This window comes from Eulemur rufifrons, chromosome 23, assembly GCF_041146395.1.
Source record: "Eulemur rufifrons isolate Redbay chromosome 23, OSU_ERuf_1, whole genome shotgun sequence".
Classification (NCBI taxonomy): Eukaryota; Metazoa; Chordata; class Mammalia; order Primates; family Lemuridae; genus Eulemur; species Eulemur rufifrons.
In genome coordinates, this window is record NC_091005.1 from 26076408 (window position 1) to 26098500 (window position 22093).

The 22093-nt window shown below is 37.1% G+C and overlaps 1 protein-coding gene and 1 pseudogene across 8 annotated transcripts in view; both read right to left on the reverse strand.

Moving 5' to 3' along the window:
* The window catches only part of LOC138373898 (chromodomain-helicase-DNA-binding protein 9), a 231781-nt gene that overhangs the window by 19214 nt on the left and 190474 nt on the right, over positions 1–22093 (reverse strand). For 3 of the 8 annotated variants that reach the window (XM_069456534.1, XM_069456536.1, XM_069456531.1), the window contains 10 exons: positions 21927–22030; positions 20958–21075; positions 20044–20101; positions 17024–17066; positions 15878–16097; positions 13063–13265; positions 6407–7315; positions 5361–5524; positions 4339–4611; positions 3431–3599 (listed from right to left, as the gene is read on the reverse strand). In XM_069456534.1, coding sequence (XP_069312635.1) covers positions 3431–3599; positions 4339–4611; positions 5361–5524; positions 6407–7315; positions 13063–13265; positions 15878–16097; positions 17024–17066; positions 20044–20101; positions 20958–21075; positions 21927–22030 — 2261 coding nt within the window. The remainder of the gene's footprint in view (positions 1–3430; positions 3600–4338; positions 4612–5360; positions 5525–6406; positions 7316–13062; positions 13266–15877; positions 16098–17023; positions 17067–20043; positions 20102–20957; positions 21076–21926; positions 22031–22093) is intronic. The other 5 variants (XM_069456532.1, XM_069456537.1, XM_069456535.1 and 2 more) reach the window with 3 other exon arrangements.
* LOC138373985 (pachytene checkpoint protein 2 homolog pseudogene) lies at positions 10685–12565 on the reverse strand (annotated as a pseudogene).

Here is a 22093-nt window from a genome sequence, read left to right on the forward strand (position 1 = left end):
AGTGCTATCTCTGTGCTATCTAAAAAAGAGAAGTATTACTACCTATGGAATTCTTACCGAAGTGTACATTTTTTTAAATTTTAGATACGAGGTCTCACTATGTCGCCCAGGCTGGTTTCAAACCTTGGGCCTCAAGTAATCCTCCTGCCTCAGCCTCCCAAATAGCTGGGATTACAGGCATGAGCCATCACACCTGGACCAAAGTGTACATTTACAAACATATCCTATTTGGCCAATTCTTTCCTTTCATTATATACTAACCTGACTTATTTCTGAGGGTGACTTTAATAGGCATTACTAATTCATTTTATACCAGAATCCAAAATGAAAAACTTAACTTTATTTTATCAAGTCTGTATTGTCTTCATCTTAGATGTAACTATAATAACATTAAAAATAGCTTCTATTGAATACCTACTAAATGCTAGACACTGGACTAAGTTTTACAAATGCTACCTCAAATCATCAAAAACAGAACAAAAACATAGATGTATTATTAAGCCCATTTTACAAATGAGATCAGAAACATTAAGGCACTTGCTAAATGTTACAACGGCTAGAAAATGACAATTCAACCCCATGTTGCTTGGCTCTACCATCCTTTATCCGCTATTCCAGGTAGTTTCTGGAATGGGATCTTTTTTTTTTTTTTTTTTGAGACAGAGTCTTGCTCTGTTGCCCGGGCTAGAGTGCTGTGGTGTCAGCCTAGCTCATAGCAACCTCAAACTGCTGGGCTCAAGCAATCCTTCTGCCTCAGCTTCCCAAGTAGCTGGGACTACAGGCATGCGCCACCATGCCCGGCTAATTTTTTCTATATGTATTTTTAGTTGTCCAGCTAATTTCTTTCTATTTTTAGTAGAGACGAGGTCTCACTCTTGCTCAGGCTGATCTCGAACTCCTGATCTTGAGCAATCCTCTCACCTCGGCTCCCAGAGTGCTAGGATTACAGGTGTGAGCCACCGCGCCCAGCCTGGAATGGGCTCTTGAGTTTTGTCCTCTTGTTATAATCTATGCTATTTCATGCTCATTCATTAGTAAATTACATTACATCTCGTATCTCGTATTACTCAAGGGTTTCAGATAAAATTCAGGTGGTAATATACAAGAATTCAGGTGGTTATATACAAGAATAAAAAAGGTGTAGCTTTAGGAAAATGAAGGATTTCAATAATAGCGTCTGTTAAGCATCTAAATCTACAATCTATGAGTACCTAATTTTAACATCTGTTTGGCATCTAACTCCATGCCATGCACTTTATATATGTTACTTTATTTAACCCACCCAGCAATGTCACCTCTCTCCTTCCCTACACCCCTCATTTCATAAACAAGAAAAGTAAGGCTCAAAAATGTTAACAGATTTCCCAAAAGTCATGCATGAAGACAGATCCAGATTTCACATTTGCAGTAATTAAGATGGATAAGATAAAATGCTTAGATAATAATGCTATCTAATATGAATATTTGAGATTTTAAATATTTTGTATAGTTGTAAAATTTGTGTTATAATTGCTACTGATATTATTAAAAACAGTATTATATACCAAAGAATTACTTATAGGTGAAGGGTGTACAATCTTCAGCTGTAATAGCAACAAAATGATTATGATAGAAGTATCAATCTCACTCTACAGTGGAGTTCCAAGAGTAAGAGTAGTATTATTAAGCATCATTTAGGTTGGGAAAAAAGAGCCCACAGCCTATCTTCCCTATCTGTTCCCGTTTTCTGGTGAAAAGAAAGAAGTCCTTAATAATAAAACTGTAATCACACAGCATAGCTTACGGGACTGGATTTATATTTTAGCAAAGAAGTGTAGTTGATTCATATTTGAACTGCATTTTATACATGTCTGAAAGTCTAGTATTTGGAAAACTATACTGAATGGTTAGTGGACGCACAAAAGACCAAAGAGATGCTGATGAAACTGAACTAATTTATAATTAAAAGTGGTAACAGCAGCATTTGGAAATAGTGATCAATTCAAGACACTACTTATAATACAGCATTATTTTCCCAAATTGTAGGAATTCCATACACTGTGCACATGCACAGGAATTCTGAAATGTTTCCAAGTATTGCATGGCAACCAGACTTAGTAGAGTACTGAAATAGAGTCCTTATCCTCATGTACAAGGAAGGTATAATGGAAATTCAAGTCATTCGTCTGCTTTAATTGACAAGCATTTTTGGGAATTAGTATGCTGTGTTCTACACATTAAGACTCAGTTGATCTTGAGTATCATTCTCAATTCTTGACATCATACTTTAAGAGCGATGTAGACAAATGAAAACACAACTAGGCCAAGATAAAACTAAAGCAATGTCTAATGTATTCCTCAATGCCTATAGAGCACATAATACACGGCACCAATTAGGCATTTAATAAATACTTGTTGATTCAAATTATCAAAAGCTTAGAAGAAATAGAGATAGTCTGAAGGGGAGGTCTGATAATTGCTTTCAAAATGTTAAGATGTATCATGCAGACATAGGACCAAGTTAATAATGTGTTGCTGTTAAAGACAGAACTTCAACCATTGAGAAGAACTTATAGCAGGCAAAATTTACTTTCAAACAGGAAGGTATTTTCTGACAATTAGAGCTGTCCAACAATAAAAAGGGTTGTTTAAGGTAGTAAGAACCTTGTTCCTGCAAGTATTCCACAAAGATGAAAGATCACCTTTTAGGGATCAAGTCATAAATAATTTCTGTATCCTGTAGATGCATGGACTATACAATCTCTTAAGTCTTTCTAAAACTTCTCATTTTAATTACTTCTACCTATCACCATTACTTTGTGATTTATTTATTTATTTATTTTTTGAGACAGGGGTTTGCTCTGTCACCCAGGCTGGAGTGTGGTGGCATGGTCACAACCGATGCTCAAGCGATCCCAGGCTCAAGCGATCCTCCCACCTCAGACTCCAGAGTAGCTGGGAATACAGGTGCGCGCTTCCATGCCTGGCTAATTTTTACATTTTTTGTAGAGATAGGGTCTCGCTATGTTTCCCTGGCTGGTCCTAAACACCTGGCTTCAAGCAATTTTCCCACCTCAGCTTCCCAAAGTACTGGGATTACAGGCGTGACCCACAATGCCTGGCCAGTGATTTAACTTTTTGTTTTAAAATTCATAATATACTTTCATACTGAAATTGGGTTTGAGCTTTCATCTGTATAAAGCAACTTGATAAAATGATGTTTCCACACTATTCAAGCCCCCAAAACTAAACTGCCCTTTGTGCTTTAAAATGTTACATTAAAAGTTCCAACAAATACTTATTGATATTTAAAATTATATTGATTATTATACAGACTGAAGAGAGGTCCCAACATTAAAGGAAAAATGAATTTTTACTATAAGAGTCTATAAAAGATTTGGAAATGACAGGGAATGTTTCATAGTAAGACAGTTATTATTTGCATATTCACCTGATACTGGCATAGATTTTGGAAAATTGGCGAGGCTGGTCTCTGACGCACTTTGAAGCTCCCGAAGTCGAGTGAGGTACTGCTGCTGCCCCATAGCACCATCTTCACTCTCCAGTGGTCTTTTCTGAGCAAGCCCTTGCTTTTGAAAGGTCAACTTCAAACCACCTTCCTGTTAAACAAATACCATTATTAAGACAGAAGCTGTTAAAAGAAAATCTTACTGCAGGATATTCAGAGAATTTTTTTTACTTAGAATAAAATGAAGTAAAACCCTTGAGACATTAATGAAATTCTCTTCCCATTTGTAAATCAACTGAATAAAACATTTTAATCCATTTCAATAATGAATACTAAATTTTCTATCTTAGAGGAAAAAATATAGGTACTCTATACACTTTTCTGAGCAAAACAAAGTTGTTCGTATGACAAGTGCATTGTAACATTTTCAGATTTAGACATACATCTCCATGTACGTTATGCATGTGACATTTTGGAGGACAATAACCATATTTTAGAACGTGAATAATCAATTAAGCTTCAAAAATCATTAAAAAAATTCAACATTATTGATAACAGGACATGCTAAATGTTTAAAACAGAAAGTATACTGACATACCATTTAAACAGTATATAAAAGAACCAAACAGTTAGAAATTGTCACACTGTTTAAGAAAACATCTTGATCAGAAGAACTATTTCAGAAGCATAAGGAGAGAAAAATATTTAATCATGATCCCTCTAGTAGAATATTCAAGTTTAATAACCTGGATATCAGACAGAAAACAATCCAAATACCAGGAAACAAGTATGTGAAGGAAGGAAGAGTAAGAGCAGGCAGCCATTTGCAGGAAAAGCATGCTGCACACCGCAATCGCAATCAGGCCCTAGGGCAATAAAAATACACATACGTCTTTGATTTTCACTGTAAACTCCTTTTCTCGTACATGCTTCTTCACCTTTGACATCTGTGTTGACTGATCATGTTCTTCTTTAACACTGGCACCTGGGGGAGTGGGTACACTGGGCTCACTGTATTCTGTAGCTGCTCCAGGACTGTCCAGCAGTTTTGTGGTATAGAAAGAGGCCACTGTGTTAGCATCGTAACTTCTTCTAGCTGAAGGCCACTTCCCTTTCAGAACTGTTTGACAAATACTGTCCAGCCGATTGATCATCACACGATCCTAGAAAAGCATGCAACATCCAAGTATAATTTTAATAACTAGGCCAGACCTTTAGAGATCAAATAGCCCAAGAACCTTGATGGATTTTACCCACCATCAAGACTTCACACCCCAACATATGTGCATGTAGCAAGCATACATATTCTCACATATATAATTCTGTCAGAAGTTATTCAAGTACAAATTCCCTTTGGTGAAATTCAAATATATACCATAGTTTTCTACCATTTTGCTTTTATAATTACAAAGGTAATACAGTTCCTTATAAAAAATTCAAACCACTTAGAAGTATATAAAAGAGTATCCTCCATTTCCCAACCTCATTCCTAAAGGCTTAATATTCCTATACCAGCCTAGTCACATAATGGAAAAATTGTATTAATTCAATCTTAGCTTCTGCCACTGAATGAACTTTTTCCTAGGTCACAACTGGCTTCAGTAAATTTCTTCAAGGAGACTCAGTTGAAAGCACCTATTTCATAAACAGGCACTTTAATATTAACTTGAATATAAGGATTCACTATCTTTCATTCTAAACATTCTAAGGTTATGTTGAGTAGCATACACATTTAAGTAGAACTAATCTACTTGATAGTAATAATTTATACTTTTGATGCTAACAACATAAAATGTCATCCTACATTTTACACTGACCTGTTTTTATTTTTCTACATAAGACTATCTACCATTAAAGCAACACAGAAAAGTACTAGAAAATGACCTATCTTGACAAGAAATGATTCCTTTACCTTTGGCCAATATGAGGCTGCCAGCATGTATCCACCTTGTAAGATATAAGCAGACTCTGGCGTCCCATTGTTCATCTGAAAACTATCCTGAGTCTCATCCTGGGTGGTGCTCAGGGACGCGACGCTTTCTTCATCGTAGGCTTTCATGTGAGGGGTACCTTCTGCTAAGAACAATTACAACCACTTTAAAAAGACTTCATAAAACAACTCTGTATATACTTTAAAAATCTTATGCAAGTATCCAAAACTATCTGAAAATGAAAAAGTTAGAAGTAAAACCAAACGGTCAAAAAGGGGAAAAAACTCACTGAGAATACAATAAAGTACCCATTATTTTTAAAGTGACTCCTGATTGGTAGACTTCATCTGGACTGGGAAGACTACAAATACATGGTGGGGACACTATAATTTTCTAAATGAGGTGACTCTTAGAATTGGGCATGTTGCTTATGGCAACCCTAAAAGTTATGCCTATGGAGTTGTTACAAGAGATTCTGGTTCCTGTGGGGTATAAGGCTCTTCATGCCAGAGTGGCTCCTACACATGCTTGACATTGACTCATTTTCCTACGCCTGAGCTGTTAGACCACTGAAAGAACATCTGCAGAAGGGGACCGCCTAACACGACTCTGCTGACAAACATTTGTCATTGCTGACAAATGGTCTATCTATGAGATTCTTGTTGGGCTGTTTAATCTAAGACTCTTGGTGACTGTTATATATTATCATCTTTTATTTATTTACTAATAGACCTGTTTCTGCAAAAAAATATAATATTAACCTTAAGGCAATCACAAAGAAATAAAGCTATTGTGTAAAATTTCTAGTTCAACTGTCTTTGATTAATCTATTTTGTAATACCTTCAATATTGAATAGGGAGTGTGTACCAGTAATTCTAGTTTTCTTCCTTAGTGCCTCCCTAAGAAAATCTGTACACACAAAACTTAAGCTAACAATTTTAAACATGCTTAAGTTATCTGAATCAAGTTCTTTTCATTTTTACTTGAAAAGTTGTCTTAAAAAGCAAAATTACTTTATGCAAATACCTCGCTTTTGGACTTCTTCTTCTTCACTGTCACTTTCTTCTGATGAAGATGAAGAGGATGATGAGGAGGAAGAGGAGGAGGAGGAGGATGAAGAAGATGCTGAAGAACAAGATGAGGATGAAGAAGAACTAGAGCCTGATCGGGAGTGGGAACAAGAGGAGGAGGACGACGAGGAAGAAGATGATCTGGAAGAACAGGATGATCTCTCAGAATCTGAGTCAGAATCAGAACTAGACTCTGATCCTCTTTTGTGGACTCTCTGTTTCTTAGACGCTGGGTTTGGAGTTAGGGGTTCTGTTCTGGCTGCAACCATGCGTCTGTCTGTTTCACCTTTTCCACCAGATTTCTGGTCTCCAGTAGCCTGCGGTAAAACACCATTCTTTGGACTTACAGGCTCAGACTTTATTAGTGTCCTGGTTTCCACAGAAGACATAGATTCTTCTTCAGAAGACTGAGGCTCCTCTTTAAGGTTTTCACTTTTAACTTTTATATCCTCTAGAATAATACCTTTAGCATCTAGGAGCCTAGGTAGAGAGGTAAGAGGAGAAGCAGAAAGTGCTACTTGATATTGCTGTAAAAGTGGGGTAGAAGTCCTTGAATGAGCCATCTTACTTTGACTGTAGTTCCTTTGAGCTGCCATAAAAGAGAGTTCAGGATCACGAAGAATGTGGTAGTCTGTTCGGCTCACCCCGTGTTTGGCAGCACCAATAAGTAAATCCCTATCATGAGGGCCACATTCCCACCAGACTGGTAAGTCTGGATTTGGATGGCAAAGCTTCAAGCGTTCGAACAACTGTGGATGTCGAAGGGCTTGTTCCCGTACTTTCCTTAGAAGTTCAATGCGATACAAAGTCCTAGAAGCACGTTCTTCTGTGATAGGTTGAATAAAAATATTTGGATCCACCAATTCTACATTGAAACAGGACAAGAATATTAATCTCAAAATTTTTCATTTATAAGTAAATTATAAATAAACTACTATATATTTAAAGTACTACTACTACTAAATGCACCTCCATGTAATATCATTGTATAGTTCCCATCCCTTTGTATAGAAATACTAAGAAGTATTTCTTTTTAATATTTTTAGATGAAGAGAAATTTAGGTCTTAAAAATAAATCCTGAAAATCATGTAACATAAAACACTGGATCTTAATGTAAACCATAAGATTATTTTGGAAGTATATTAATATAACTAGGGATTTTCTTTTAGAAATTCCCTATGAGCTATGCCTTTACTAGTACCCGTCTTAATGGAAGAGAAAAACACTTGCTCAAACTTACTTATAAATATAAACTAGAACTGTTAAATGAAACCTCATAAACAAATGTAAGCTGGCATATGTAAAACTGCATGAGGTAACAGGGCATTGCCGTGAACTCACAGGGGCACCAAGGGCTTTCTTAAATTTCAAGAGAAACAGGTATGTCTATTAAACGCTACACAAACTACTAGTCTGAAGTAGTTCATTTTCACCATTGGATTATGCTACATTCCTTTAGATGAGATTATAGCTTTGCAAGTGGGTTACTGGTACTTGGGAAGTACTAGAAAAAGATATGGGCTTGTTGAAATAATTCAGGGACCAATCTGAGGAGCTCCTAATGGCTAAATATGAAACAATTTAAACAATAAATAATAGTAATATTGGATTGTAATCTATAGAAGAAATATCCATGAATCTGTACTAATAGGAATAACTGATTAAAGAGAGAAAACAAACAGTTTTTCCTTACAGCAGAATTCCACAATAAAAGCTGTTACAGACAAGATTTAGTATCTGATATGTACTATAATCATGGGTTAAAGTTTGAGAAAAAACAGGGTTTGTGAGGCTCCTCAGGATATTATGTTTGCTAACACCATGGGAAAAGAGTAATTTTACAGTGGAGAAATGTATCATACTACTTTAACCAAGTGATTAAAGTCATCATCAGTCATAAGACATTACTGATGTCACGAACCACATATTACATTATGAGAAGGACACATCATTTTTGTGGTATTTTTGACCAAAATGCATAGCCTAAATCTAAGCACACAAAAAACAAGACAAACTCAAATTGAGGAATATATAGCAAAGTAAATAATCAGTAGTTTTCAAAGGTATCAAGTTAATAGGAGACAAGGAACAACTGAGAACCTGTTACAGACTGCAGGAGAAAGAACAACAAAATATGATGTGGATCTTGGAACAGAAAAAGGACATTAGTAGAAAAACTGGTAAAATTCAAATAGATATTTGGTTTAGTTAATGACACTGTACTAACATTAATTTCTTGTTCTGATAATTACACTATAATCATGTAAGATTTTAACATTAAGAGAGGCAGAGTGAGATATATGGAAACTCCTTGTATGTTTTTTGCAACTTTTCTATAAGTCTAAAAGTAGTTCAAAACAAAAAAGTTGGGGTGATGGGAAACAAGGACCATGCAAAAATCAATATGGAACAGGAAACAAGGGTGAAGTACCCAGTCTACTTCTGAGATTTGAAAAGTTGTACAGTGCCCAACAGGTACACACATCCCATTAGTAACTGTAGTTACTTAAGAAAGAACTCAAAGTATTATTTTTTCTTTCAATATAGGTAATTATGTTTTCAAACAATTACTAGACTGTTAGGACATAAATACTTATTAAGTTGGTGTACCTAATTATTAATTAAACAGAAATGTTAGTATTTTTTTTTGGCCTTGAGTACTGTTGAAAAAAATTACTGAGACATACATTAAGGGCACTGTGAACTGAGGAAGTCTGGGAAACTCTAAATAAAACCTCAATCCCATGTCTTTACAAAGCATTAATATGAAATTTATTTTAGCATGAGATAAAAGCAAAACATAATATTCTTTGAGATACACCGATTGTTGACCCATTTATTTTACCTTCTATTAATGCTATGTGAATAACGTCATTTAAGATATGAATAATGTTATTGAACAAATAAAACAATGGGCAGAAATAGCCATGCAACGCACGTGTGCCTGCACTGGGTTAAAAGGGATGTCCAGCACTCATTTCACTTAAACACTGAGGGCCTGTGTTCTTTCTGCAAATTGGACCATGTCTCATTATTATAAAACAGCACTTTACCTAGAATTTTTTTCTCAATTTCTGTAACATAGAAATAGGTTTTTCTTAGACACTAAATAGTCGCCAAAGCATTTTTGCACTAAATAAAACAAGCTGATATTAGAAAGCAACTGCTGCCTTCTAGCTTGAGTGATGTGCACATTTTTAAATGCTATAATTACATGCTTCTTTAGGGTGATACAGTTTCTCTTTTGTTTATAAAATACCTATATTACTCTTCCTTTATTTTTAAACAAAACTTGTTAGCATTATGTGTCTAATTGACTGGAGGCAGGATGGGAATAAATAAACATGTTTAGACAGTTCTTTGCAAAGAGACAAACAGAAGTTGAATTATCTTTCTTTTTGAGACAGAGTCTCACTCTGTTGCCCTGGGTAGGATGCAATGGCGTCAGCCTAGCTCACAGCAACCTCAAACTCCTGGGCTAAAGCGATCCTCCTGCTTCAGCCTCCTGAGTATCTGAGACTACAGGCGCATGCCACGATGCCTGGCTACTTCTTCGATTTTTAGTAGAGAGGGGGTCTTGTACTTGCTCGGGCTGGTCTCGAACTCCTGAGCTCAAGCAATCCTCCTGCCTCAGCCTCCCAGAGTGCTAGGAACAGTGAAAATGACAAGCTTTTTGTCTTCTAATATGCATTTAAAAATAATGTTAATATGGCTGGGTGTGGTGGCTCACGCCTCTAATCCTAGCACTCTGGGAGGCCGAGGCAGGAGGATTGCTTGAGCTCAGGAGTTCGAGACCAGCCTGAGCAAGTGTGAGACCCCATCTCTGCTAAAAATAGAAAGAAATTAGCTGGACAACTAAAAATATATAGAAAAAATTAGCTGGGCATGGTGGCGCACGCCTGTAGTCCCAGCTACTTGGGAGGCTGAGGAAGTAGGATCGCTTGAGCCCAGGAGTTTGAGGTTGCTGTGAGCTAGGCTGATGCCACGGCACTCTAGCGTGGGCAACAGAGTGAGACTCTGTCTCAAGAAAAAAAAAAAAAAAAAAAAAGACTAAAAATAATGTTAATATAACACACTTCTTTAAACAAAGCCTGGCCTTGTGGGTTTCTGGCTTGTAGATCTAAGCAAATTTTTGCAGAGGGGATTTCCAGAGTGGCATCCGTTGTGAGACAAGCAATACCACTTGCTGTGTGTTCTCCATTAGATGGAGCTACTGGATGAGGAAGTCCAGGATCAACTGTAAGCTGAAAGCTTCTTTCTTTCTTCAAACTGGTTATCCAGTACCAAAGACAGGGCCTGGAGGAACCCCTCTATGCTGGTGGTGGGTGCCCCTGGATGTACAGTGTGTGAGCCAAAGCGGGAATTTCCTCAGGACTTGGTTGCTCAGGCCCTCGGGACTGAATTCTTTGAAATTTCCCTCAAAAGGAAGTTCAATTTTGACACGTTTTCAATGAATCCGATCATCTCCAGATCTCAGAGGGTCAACAGCTGCTAAGGAGGGTGTATGATCTGTTCTTCCAAACAAGAGAGGTATATTTTGACGGTGGCTTAGAGGGTAGCCTGATGTGCTGGTAGATGTCAGCCCTGTCCACAAAGGCCACGGCAATCTTCTCAGTGACATTGGAAGTAGCTGGAATCACTACATTGGAATGCCTTTTAATCTGATCAGTTTGGGTCAAGACAGCACTGACCACGCCAGCGTTACCTGGTAACTTGGTTCTCACCCTGTAGGCATTATGGACAGCTATGAGCCTCTCCACCTCATCAATCAGCACAAACACCAGAGCATCTTTATCATCAATCAAATCATGAATCGTCTGGAACTCCTTAGTTACCAGCTTGCCACTCTCAGAAAACCACTTAGAAAAGAGGCTATGACTGTTTATTTCAGTTAATTGGCCACACTGGTACCTGCTTGAAGGTCTAATGGTCAATTTCTGGGCTAATGCTTTCCACAAGGACGTTTTTCCAGTTCCTGAAGAACTGTGTTGAGGCAGCACCACCTGGTTCTAGGTGGTGAAGTTGCTGTCAACATTCTTGTCTGAACCAGTAAGGTTGTCATCACATAACCAAGGACGTGTGATTTGACCTCCACATCACGCATTAGGCTGTCTCCAAGCCTAATGGAATCCAGCTGCAGACAGAACCCAGTGATTTGCTGCAATTATATTTTATGTCTCTTTCTCTGAATTTTCACTGCTGCGGCCAATTTCATTCAGCTGAAAGATGTGAAATGCAATAGTGCACGCATTCAATAGGCTATGGGTCTTTGACCTTTACTTCAGTGTCAACAATAGACACAGACTGCACATTTCTGGCCAGAAAAGGTTCAAACTCGGTCCGTGTGTAATCACCAAACACAATATGATGTCTGTTGAGTAGCTTTCTAACACTCAGCTTTATGTCTTGTTTGCAGTATTGTCTCTGCGTCGATGCACCTGTTGGCGACTTGGCCATACAGAGTAGCACCTGTTTCTGGTTACCCACAGCCTCCTCCAGTGGGGACCCAACCTGAGCGACACTGTCACTGTCCCCACTCTGAATCTCCTCACTCACATTTCTAATAAGGAAGCCCTACCTTTCAATGATTATTTAGTAATTAATCCTTTCTCTTTTCTTTAAAAACTAGAATCAAAAGTGATGAATTTATTCACATCACTATATTGCTGATGGGAATTAAGAAAATTGGGAAAAAAAAATGAGGGCCTCTTCTTGGCAAGCATAAATAACAAAAGATGCAATACTTTGTTTTATTTGTCTTCTTAAACCCATTTATAGTTTTCCAATAGACCTGAAAGCAGACAGAAACCTACTCCAAATCACCTGGTATCTGGGTAATCAAGTGATTGGCTACTCTATTCAGTGAACTGACAACAAATCTGTTAGTAAATAAAATTTTAAAAAGTAAAGAAACCCATGTGGAATTTAAATCCTTTATAAACCACTTACATTTTGACTACAAAATAGGAATAGGAGGCCACTGGGTGTAACAGTCAGCAATCACATTCAACAAAGAATGGAGCCAACTTATAATAGCTTATAACATAGCATTACCAAGAGGAACTGCTGACAGGATGAGCTATTTTTCTGGGCTTCAAGGACAATGAAATTCATCCCACAACAGTTCCTTAGCCAAGTTGCAACACCATGTCTGATTAGTTGTCTTTTTTGAAGATGGCCCTGGGTGGAGATCTTTTCTAGAAAATTCTTTAAAATGTCTTATGAGTGGGGGCCTTATTCCTTGCAAAATTATTTAGGTAAATAATCCCTCTGGCACAATTCTTATGAGATGGACTCAAAAGATAGGTTAGTTCTGTTTACAAAACCAGTCCTTTATCTTCCACGTGCTCCTAATCATAAATCTGCACTACACACTAGCTATTTTCTTAAAACTCAGTGTGTACCTTTATTCTCTTTAGGTCTCATTTTAACAGCAGAATTAAAGAATAGGGGATCTTTAAGCATAGTTTGCTTATAAATCTAAAAAATTGCTGGAAAGTTGAATTAGATCATATTGAAATTTCACATAAAAGAGATAAATTGGAAATTTCTGAATTTTAGTAATTTTGCTTCTTTGACTGAAAAAAGGAAAAGAAGAATTTCTTACATACCTTCTTTGGAAGGAAGACGACAAACCCTCCGACACATGGACATAAATGCATACAAATATTTCTCCAAACTATCATCAGTTTTCTTATGTAGCCTTGCCATAGCTCTAAATTTTGTCCAATCAAATTGTCCTCTCTCAGGGTCAAAAACTACTCCAAATGTAGACACAACCCTGTAAAAGTCAGCTTCTTCTCTTCTTGTCCATCTATTTTGAATCAGATGAAAGAAAAAAACCACATTAGTCACCAAAACAAATATTTATTAATACTGAATATAACGACTAGGATACAAACCCAAAACATTTCCAGTACCTAAAAAGTACCTACTTTAAAGGACTAAATACACAGTTATTGCTTTGTAAATACATTTTAAACGCTAGTTGACTCATCTATCCAACCATATTTCTGTTAGTATACTGTTCCTTCAGACAGTGATAGTTTTTTGCATTTTTACTATGTGAGAAAACATGCATAGCAGACATACCAGATTACATAAGATGATCCTGCCCTTCAGGAAAAAAGATAAAATGTTTTCAAACACATTTATAGTATCAGGTAGTATTTTATTGCTATATGAGAATTATAGTAACCAAAAGATTTAGGAGAGCACAGAAGATGGAAGGATCAGTTTAGACTTGAGCAATCAAGAAAGGCATCACAGAGTCAGTGGCATTTCAGATGGGACAAGGCTAAGGTTAGGGCGGGAATGCTAGGAAGAGAGCACAGAATGAGCAAAGAGAAGTACTCTGCATTTTGGAGGGATGATGAGTATTCCAGATTGACAAGAATATGGCTCATATTGGAGACAAAGCAAGATAAGGTTTGGGTCAGACTATGAAATGTTCTAATTGCTAATCATTCAGTAATCTCTCTTCAGGTGCAAGCTCCTGATACTTTAAGAGGGTAATATTAGTATCATACACCATAGATCTCCAAACCTCACTCTATTTGTGGAAACTTTTCCTTGCTTAATTTATAGGATTGTTGTGTAAATGGGAAAAAGCATATGGGAAAGACCTTCGAAAAATGTTAACAGGCCATTTTTATCATAGTGATACATTAAGAAGATTAATGTAATGATGTTGTAAAAAATACCTGGCAAAGCAGTAAAGTTTAAATTAAATCTTCAGTGATAACAATAAAACTGGAAAAGATTAATTGAAATTACATAGGACACACACAAAAATATGACACAGTGCTTACCATAAAAGTATTTACAACTTAGAAAGACAAGACGTAGAAAAGATAAATGTCATTACAATATCTTATATTGTTGTGACAAATGAAATGGTTATCTAGGTAAGTCGCTATATGAGTACAGAACATGGAGGGAATACTGTGGGCTTGACTGGTTAAAAAGATGAATACAGGAAATGGCCAGGTGCTGAGCTCAAGGATGGGCTAGGTGTGAACTAACAGGTAGGAAGAAGGGTACTCTAGGTGATTGGAACAACATAAGCTAGGGTACTGAGTTAAAAATAAGTAGGACATTCTGGCTGAGGGAATAGCAGTAAAGTTAGAAATGCAAGCTAAAACCTAAACTGAGGAACTTAGGTACCTAGGACTTTATACCTCTACTAAATAAGGAGTCATCATCGAATGCCATGATAAAACTAGTATTTTAGGAAGATTAATCCAGATCTGACCGACTGAGGGAAAATGTGTGTAGTATGTTAAAGATGGCCACAAATTCTTTTCCACTCTTCCCCTTAAGAGGTGGAATCTATTTCCCTTTCCCTTAAATCTGGGCTGGCCCTGTGACTTTTTCTGACCTACAGTCAGTGGCAGAAGTGACACTTTGTAACCGCTGGGACTGGGCCTTAAGAAATCTGCCGCTTCTGCCTTTGCTGTTTGGAATGATCTCTCTTGGATCTCAGTTCCTAGCTGGCAGTTAGCACTAACCGCGAGCCACGTGAGTGAGGCTACTTTGAGTCTTCCAGCTATCTCAGAAATCCAGCCAACAGCATATAAAACAGAAGAGCCCCACCCCCTGGTCAACTCACAGAATCAAGAAATATAAAAAATTAACGCTGTTTTAAGTCACTGTGTTTTGCGGTGGTTTGTTACATAACAATAGATAACCAAAACAGTATATTTACAGAGGTAGTATTATTTGAAAACTATGGCTAGGATAGCTAAAATCTTAAGTTTCATATTAACTAAATTGTGGCCACAATCAATGTGCAGCAAATGAATAATGATTTATCTTCCAGAGAACATCCAAGGACTCAGGTTTAACAAAGAGGCCAGGTTATTGCTAATCATGCTATTCTTTTCCATGTACTCTATCCTTTTTAAGAAGTTAAAGCTTATGAGAGAAGTTTGCCTGTCTTCTTAACAAGTCTCTTGCAATTTGTTCCCTTTCACATCAGTAGTTTCTGGCCTCATCTTCCATATAAAGCAGAGTTGGACTTGCCTTCCATACACCCTATATTTCATAAAGGTCTTAATGTAAAATATAATAGAGTGGAATTTATTTCATATAATTTAAACTTCTGTTCTACTGATAATTCAATTCTTGAGTTTGCTCTGCACCTTCCTTTTTTAATATTTCAGCTTTCCTAAACAAGACAAAGAATGATTAAAGTATGGCTAATAACTATAAGATGCCATAATCTTTGTAAGCTTTACCATATTTATGCACACATACGTGTATATGTGTATGTGTGCACAAAGCACACATACAAGCTGGTACTTCTCTACGTTTACATTTTTCACAAAGCATGATAATTACACCCTGACAGCCTTTAGAATGAACGACTATATTTAGATACTATTAATACATATTAAAAATATATCTAAATATCTATTGTCTTACCTCTGCTGTCTTTCTATCTTGGCTGCCATTTTAGGATTTAGAGTGGCTTCTTCATAAAGAGGCTGCATTACACTGGCAGGCACTGAGAAAGTTGGCTGTATCTGCTGAGTTTGTCTGTTTTTATTAGTACGCTGATATGCAGTGATGAGACGCCTCAAACGTGTGGTTAAAGCTGACTGAGTAGGCCAATAAATTTTATCACCCTCCATCAGCTGACCATCTATATTTAAAGAAACTCGTGTTAATAATAATAATAATTTTAAAAACTAAAGAGATACCGGCCAGGCGCGGTGGCTCACGCCTGTAATCCTAGCACTCTGGGAGGCTGAGGCGGGAGGATCACTTGAGCTCAAGAGTTCGAGACCAGCCTGAGCAAGAGCAAGACCCCCGTCTCTACTAAAAATAGAAAGAAATCAGCCAAACAACTAAAATTAGAAAAAATTAGCCGGGAATGGTGGCACGTGCCTATAGTCCCAGCTACCTGGGAGGCTGAGGCAGGAGAATTGCTTCAGCCCAGGAGTTTGAGGTTTCTGTGAGCTAGGCTGACACCACGGCACTCTAGCCCAAGTAAGAGAGTGAGACTCTGTCTCAAAAAAAAAAAAAAAAAAAAAAACCCCAAAACTAAAGAGAGGCTGTATGAAGGTCACAAAAGTAGATAAATTTCTCTAATTTGAAATTTTTTCCTTTAATCTGATTATGTCGGATAAAAACAACCAAATTTCTCATCATAAAAAAAAAATTTTCTTTTAATTACAGCTCTAGAATACATAACAAACTTTAAAGGCAGTTCAAAGTAAGTAGGACACAGTGGAATAAAGAACCACAATGTTATCTATTTAAAGGGAATTTCACGTGCACAGAAAATACAACTCTTAGATTTCCAGGTCTGATACATCATGCTGGCTGGCAAAAACTCAATACCTAAACGTAAATAAATTAAAAACCAAACTGACTGAATCAATGAGAAGTTATATACTGTAAACTCTTCTAATTGATGCCTTCTGTATTAAATTTATCCCAACTTAACTACAATCAAAACATTTCTGAAGTCATTAGGAAGGAACACATAATTTAAAAATTGATTTCATAGATGATTACAGTGTGAATTTACAGTACTTTAGTAGTGAAGAAGTAAATGCAATTTACCTCCATCTGCTATAACAAGATCTCCTGGTGAGGAAACATCATCCTTTTAAAAGAAAATAGAAATTTGTCACAGGGTAAGTGGGTGAAGATACATATAAAAGGAAAAGAGAACCAAACTTCTTTATAATAGAGAACTGTTTTGCAATAGAATTTTAAACAATTTAGCAAAAATAAAACTTAATTACCTATTCTCCATTCTTACCCTTTCACACTTCTCTGTTGAGTTTGAAACTTAGGCCGGTCATTATTTACTTAAATTATTTCCTTTTCTATGACACTTGTAAGCCAGTTTCTTTTCCTCCACCCTTCCTCTAACTGTGAGTATGCTCTAGGTTTTACTGTTAACCAAGTGTGTTTTTTTCTCTTTATCAACTCTCAGACAATTTATTCTCATGTTTGGCTATTAGACAACCTATAAATCTTTTCTTTTTCAGCCTTAAACAGTTTGCTTGTCCTGTAGAATCAGTTTTTATCTGTCAACAGAGCATCTTCAATTAGGAATTGCAACATTATTTTATATTCAGAAGTTTGGCAATTTTTACTAGTTTCTACTGCTGTTTTTAAAAAGCCTGAGGTTAGAATTATCCCTTTTCTTTTGTAGGTAGTTCTTTTTCTCTGGTTGCTTGTATTATCATCTCCTTTTTGGTGTCTCTGCAATTCACCAGGATGTTTCTTGGAGTGGATTTAGTTTTATTTTATCCTGCCAAGGTTTATTTTATTTTTTGAATCTGAGGTTTCATGTTTTTCATGATGTCTGAAAGATTCTCAGCTGATATCTCTTCGAAGTGCATCTCCCTTATTCTCTGTAGTCTCTTCTTCTAGAACACCTAGTAGATATATGCCAGACATTATCATGCTATTCCCCTTGTTTCTAAATTTTATATATACATACACATACACACACACTCCATCGTATAGGTTATTGATTTATTGCCTCTCTGCTCCAAATTTATTACCTCTCCAACCTTTTGCCTGCTCTAAGGAAAAAGATCTGAGCTCTTTACATGTTTTTTCCTCTGACAGTCAATGTGACGTTGAGCTTTGTCAGTAGAGGACACTGGAGAAACCCTGCAGGAGGAAAGGGGTTTTAATTCCTGGTTCTGGTGAGCTCCTCCGCTGCTCAGCTCCCACAGCATGGGCTGCTTCTTCAGTGCCGAGGCTCCTGCCATGTGAGCAGCTTCTTTAGCAATGACTGGCCAGGAGCTTTGCCCAGCAACCTCCCCTTTGGCAGTTTTGTAAAGCAGTGCTTCCAGTAAGACACTTTGCCAGGAAAAGCTTCCTTGGAGGGCAGATTTCCCGCATGTTCCAGAGGGTATAAGTTCAGTGAGTTGTACCAGTTTGGCAGCAGAGCAACTCTTCTGTCATCCAGTGGGACATGGCTATGTCCTCCCAGCAAAGTCTGGATTTTGGCTGTGGTAGGGATGGGGCTCTTCCTTGGGTGCTCTACCTCGGCCCTAAGAATGGTGGATGCTCCTTTTATATGCTTCTCCTATATTCGTTAGCATTCTCTTTACTTTTTTTTAGCCAATTGCTCATTACTCCAATCCCCCTATTTTAATTAATAATTCTTTACATTGTGATTTCTCTCTCCTGATTTGCCCAAACTGATCCATCATGCTACACTATGGATAACTTCCTTATATGTTTTCCAAATCATTTCTTCTCTCATGAACTGTGTTTAATCTGCTTCTCCAGCAGAATGTTAAGCTATTTATTTATTGGGTTTAAATGTCAATAAATAAATGTATTTTCCATCTTTAAAGTTTTAAATGTCAATAAATAAATGTATTTTCCATTTTTAAAGTTACATGTAATTCTTTTTCACATCTTCCTAGTCTTTTAAAATCATTATCTTTTCCCATGTTCTTGGTTCTTTCTTTAATGTATTTAATCATTTAAAAATTTACTTATTTTTTATTTCAATAGATAAATTATCAGAAGTTGTCAGGGGTCTAATACTGTTCTTTATTGTATGGTAAGATTCACTCATGGTAAACTGTTCTGCATACATTTTTAAATTTTGGATTCTGACTTCATTTTATGTAGGGCTTCATCTTTAGGACTCCTGCATAATCTGAACTGAATTTTTTCTTCTCGAGTTCTTTTTCTTTTTCCCTTTTTGTGTATACCAGGCACCTCAGATATATTACCAGCCAAGGATGGACTGCTTTTTATGTTACAATGAGGGATACTGGACCACACAGATGAAATAAAAGAATCAAACCATGAACTCGAGAGAAGGCAGGGCTATGGTTATAAATTCTCAGGCAAGACAGTATTTTTCCTACCCAGAGCCCATGATGAGATAGATTTCCTTGTTATTTCCCTGTGCTGTTTATCAGAAAGTACTGGCCTTTGAGAGTCCTAACCTTATACAGGATTTCTGTTCTCACTGCCCAGACACTGGAGTAAGCCTTGTCTCTAGTCCTCATATAGGCATCAATATCCAAGCCCCTTAGCTACCAAGACCAGCAAACCCTACCTGCATCATGTGGTCTTTTACCATGCTCTCATAAATATTATAGAAATTCCTCATCTCCTTTAACATCCTTTTCCCCACTCCACAGGTTATTTTCTGAATTTTCATCCAACTCTTCTACCTTTTGACATTCTATAAACAGAGCACTTAGAACTATGCTTTGGCAGCTCAGAATTCTTATAGGCTCTACCCTCTATTTCAAACTTCTTCATGTAGGTATAGGTTCTGTCTCTTGCTGTGTATCTTTACTATCTAGTTCTCACTCTGCTTTGGGAGTTTGCCCCAGGACACTGTTTCTTAGCTCTAAGAAGTGCTGCATGTGGGCAAGCCCCACTCCGTCCACATGTCCAAATCAGCCTCCGTCTTATCTAGAGATCAGGAGAATTTCTGCACGATTATTTGTGACGTCTGTCAACCCACTGATCACTTACCTAGCTAATCTGACGAATAGAAGATTTATATGTAATAAAAACAAAAAACAAACAAAAGAAATCAAAGAATACCTAAAATTGAGAATTTAAAAATATGATCCAAAGCATACCTCTATATCATCTTTAAAGATGGCTGGGGCAGGCTTGTATTCTGGATCTTCCACATCCCTGGTAAAATATCAACAAATGCTATCATTATTATAATAGACTTAAAACTTCTCTTGACAGGACAAATGGAGTCTTATTGGGAAAATTTTTTAGTTTGTTTTAAAGGTCAGACTGAAGTCTCTGTTTTCTAGCATGTGTCTTACTTTTCTCTTTTGGTCAGAAAAGAAAGATTATATAAGGCCTTAAATCAGGTACAGATGGCCTTCCCTATCAGTGGGTTTCACATCCATGATTCCACCAACTGCAGATCAAAATATTAGAAAAAAATCGTGTCTGTACTGAACATGTACAGATTTTTCTGGTCATTATTTCCTAAACAATTTACATAACAATAACTTAAATAGTATTTACATTGTATTTTGTATTATAAGTAATCTAAAGATGATTTAAAGTACACAGGAGTATGTGCATAGGTTATATGCAAATACTATGCCATTTTATATAAGGGACTGGAGCATCTTTGAATTTTGGTATCTGCAGGAGGTTCTGGAACCAATTCCCCACAGATACCAAGGGATGAATACATAAAGAAGAACATCACATTTCTCAACCGTAATTTCTTTTTCCCCCAATGCCCCTAGAATTTTACAAACTTAATGGCCATGATAGACTTGCTGAATGAAAAAATTAAGAACACATCAAAAGAACACATGTGGGACAGGTCCAGTCTCTTCCTTGATCATACTCTGTTGGATAAGCACTAACTAATTAGAGTATCATTAGCTCTTTCGGATTGTAAACTCCAATTCTTTTACTGCTACATCATTTAAAGATAAATACCACTGACATAGAATACGCTGATGTTGCACAGAAGACAGAGAAATATGGCGAATTCACGCCCCCGAAATGTGCATACCCATCCATATAATCATTTGCTCTCTGTTCCGCAGCAACTGCTTTGTCATCAGGTTTCCCCACTCTCTCCAAGAAGCATAAGGCTGGGTCTGCGCGAATAGTGTTGTATTTTTCATAACCTGGAAGCATCACCAATTACAAAAGTAAAAAGCATAAAAAGAAGAAAGGGTATGTCAACATAAACATTCCTTATATTTACGGTACATGATATTCCTGGACTAAAGGGACCATGTATTAAAATGATGTAGGTTAAGTATGTTTTCTAGCAATTATCACAAATATTACATTATCTGGTAATATGTATCCCTAAAAATTTACATTAATCAGTTAATATAAAAAATAGGATAACCTGATCACACACACACAAACATATTTCACGTTAAGAACTCTTCCTGGAGGCCGGGCGCGGTGGCTCACGCCTGTAATCCTAGCACTCTGGGAGGCCGAGGCGGGTGGATTGCTCAAGGTCAGGAGTTCGAGACCAGCCTGAGCGAGACCCCGTCTCTACTAAAAATGGAAAGACATTATATGGACAACTAAAAATCTATATAGAAAAAATTAGCCGGGCATAGTGGCGCATGCCTGTAGTCCCAGCTACTCGGGAGGCTGAGGCAGTAGGATCGCTTAAGCCGAGGAGTCTGAGGTTGCTGTGAGCTAAGCTGACGCCACGGCACTCACTCTAGCCTGGGCAACAGAGTGAGACTCTGTCTCAAAAAAAAAAAAAAAAAAGAACTCTTCCTGGGAGAGGAAGTTGTGTGAGACTTACATTCAGGAGATGAAGTTACATATGCTACTCTCATGAGGAAATGTAGTGACTGACAGATATAGTTTGGTAGCGTATGCTTTTAATGCTGTACATATAACACAGCTGTTAATGGAATAAAGTTGTAAGTGGAAATCAATAGACTGGGAACTAGCTGAATTACATTATACTTAGAAGGGGATCTCACCGACCTTACTTCTTACTTACCATGTTTAAAAACTCCAATAAGGAGTGACTTATCAGCATCAAAGTCCCACCACTCAGCAGGAACTTCTGAGTGGTCTGGTTCTGGTACCCAAACATCAATGTCACTTTAAAAAAAAATTATACAGCATTATGAATTACTACAAATGAGTTAAAAAGGAGGCAAAATT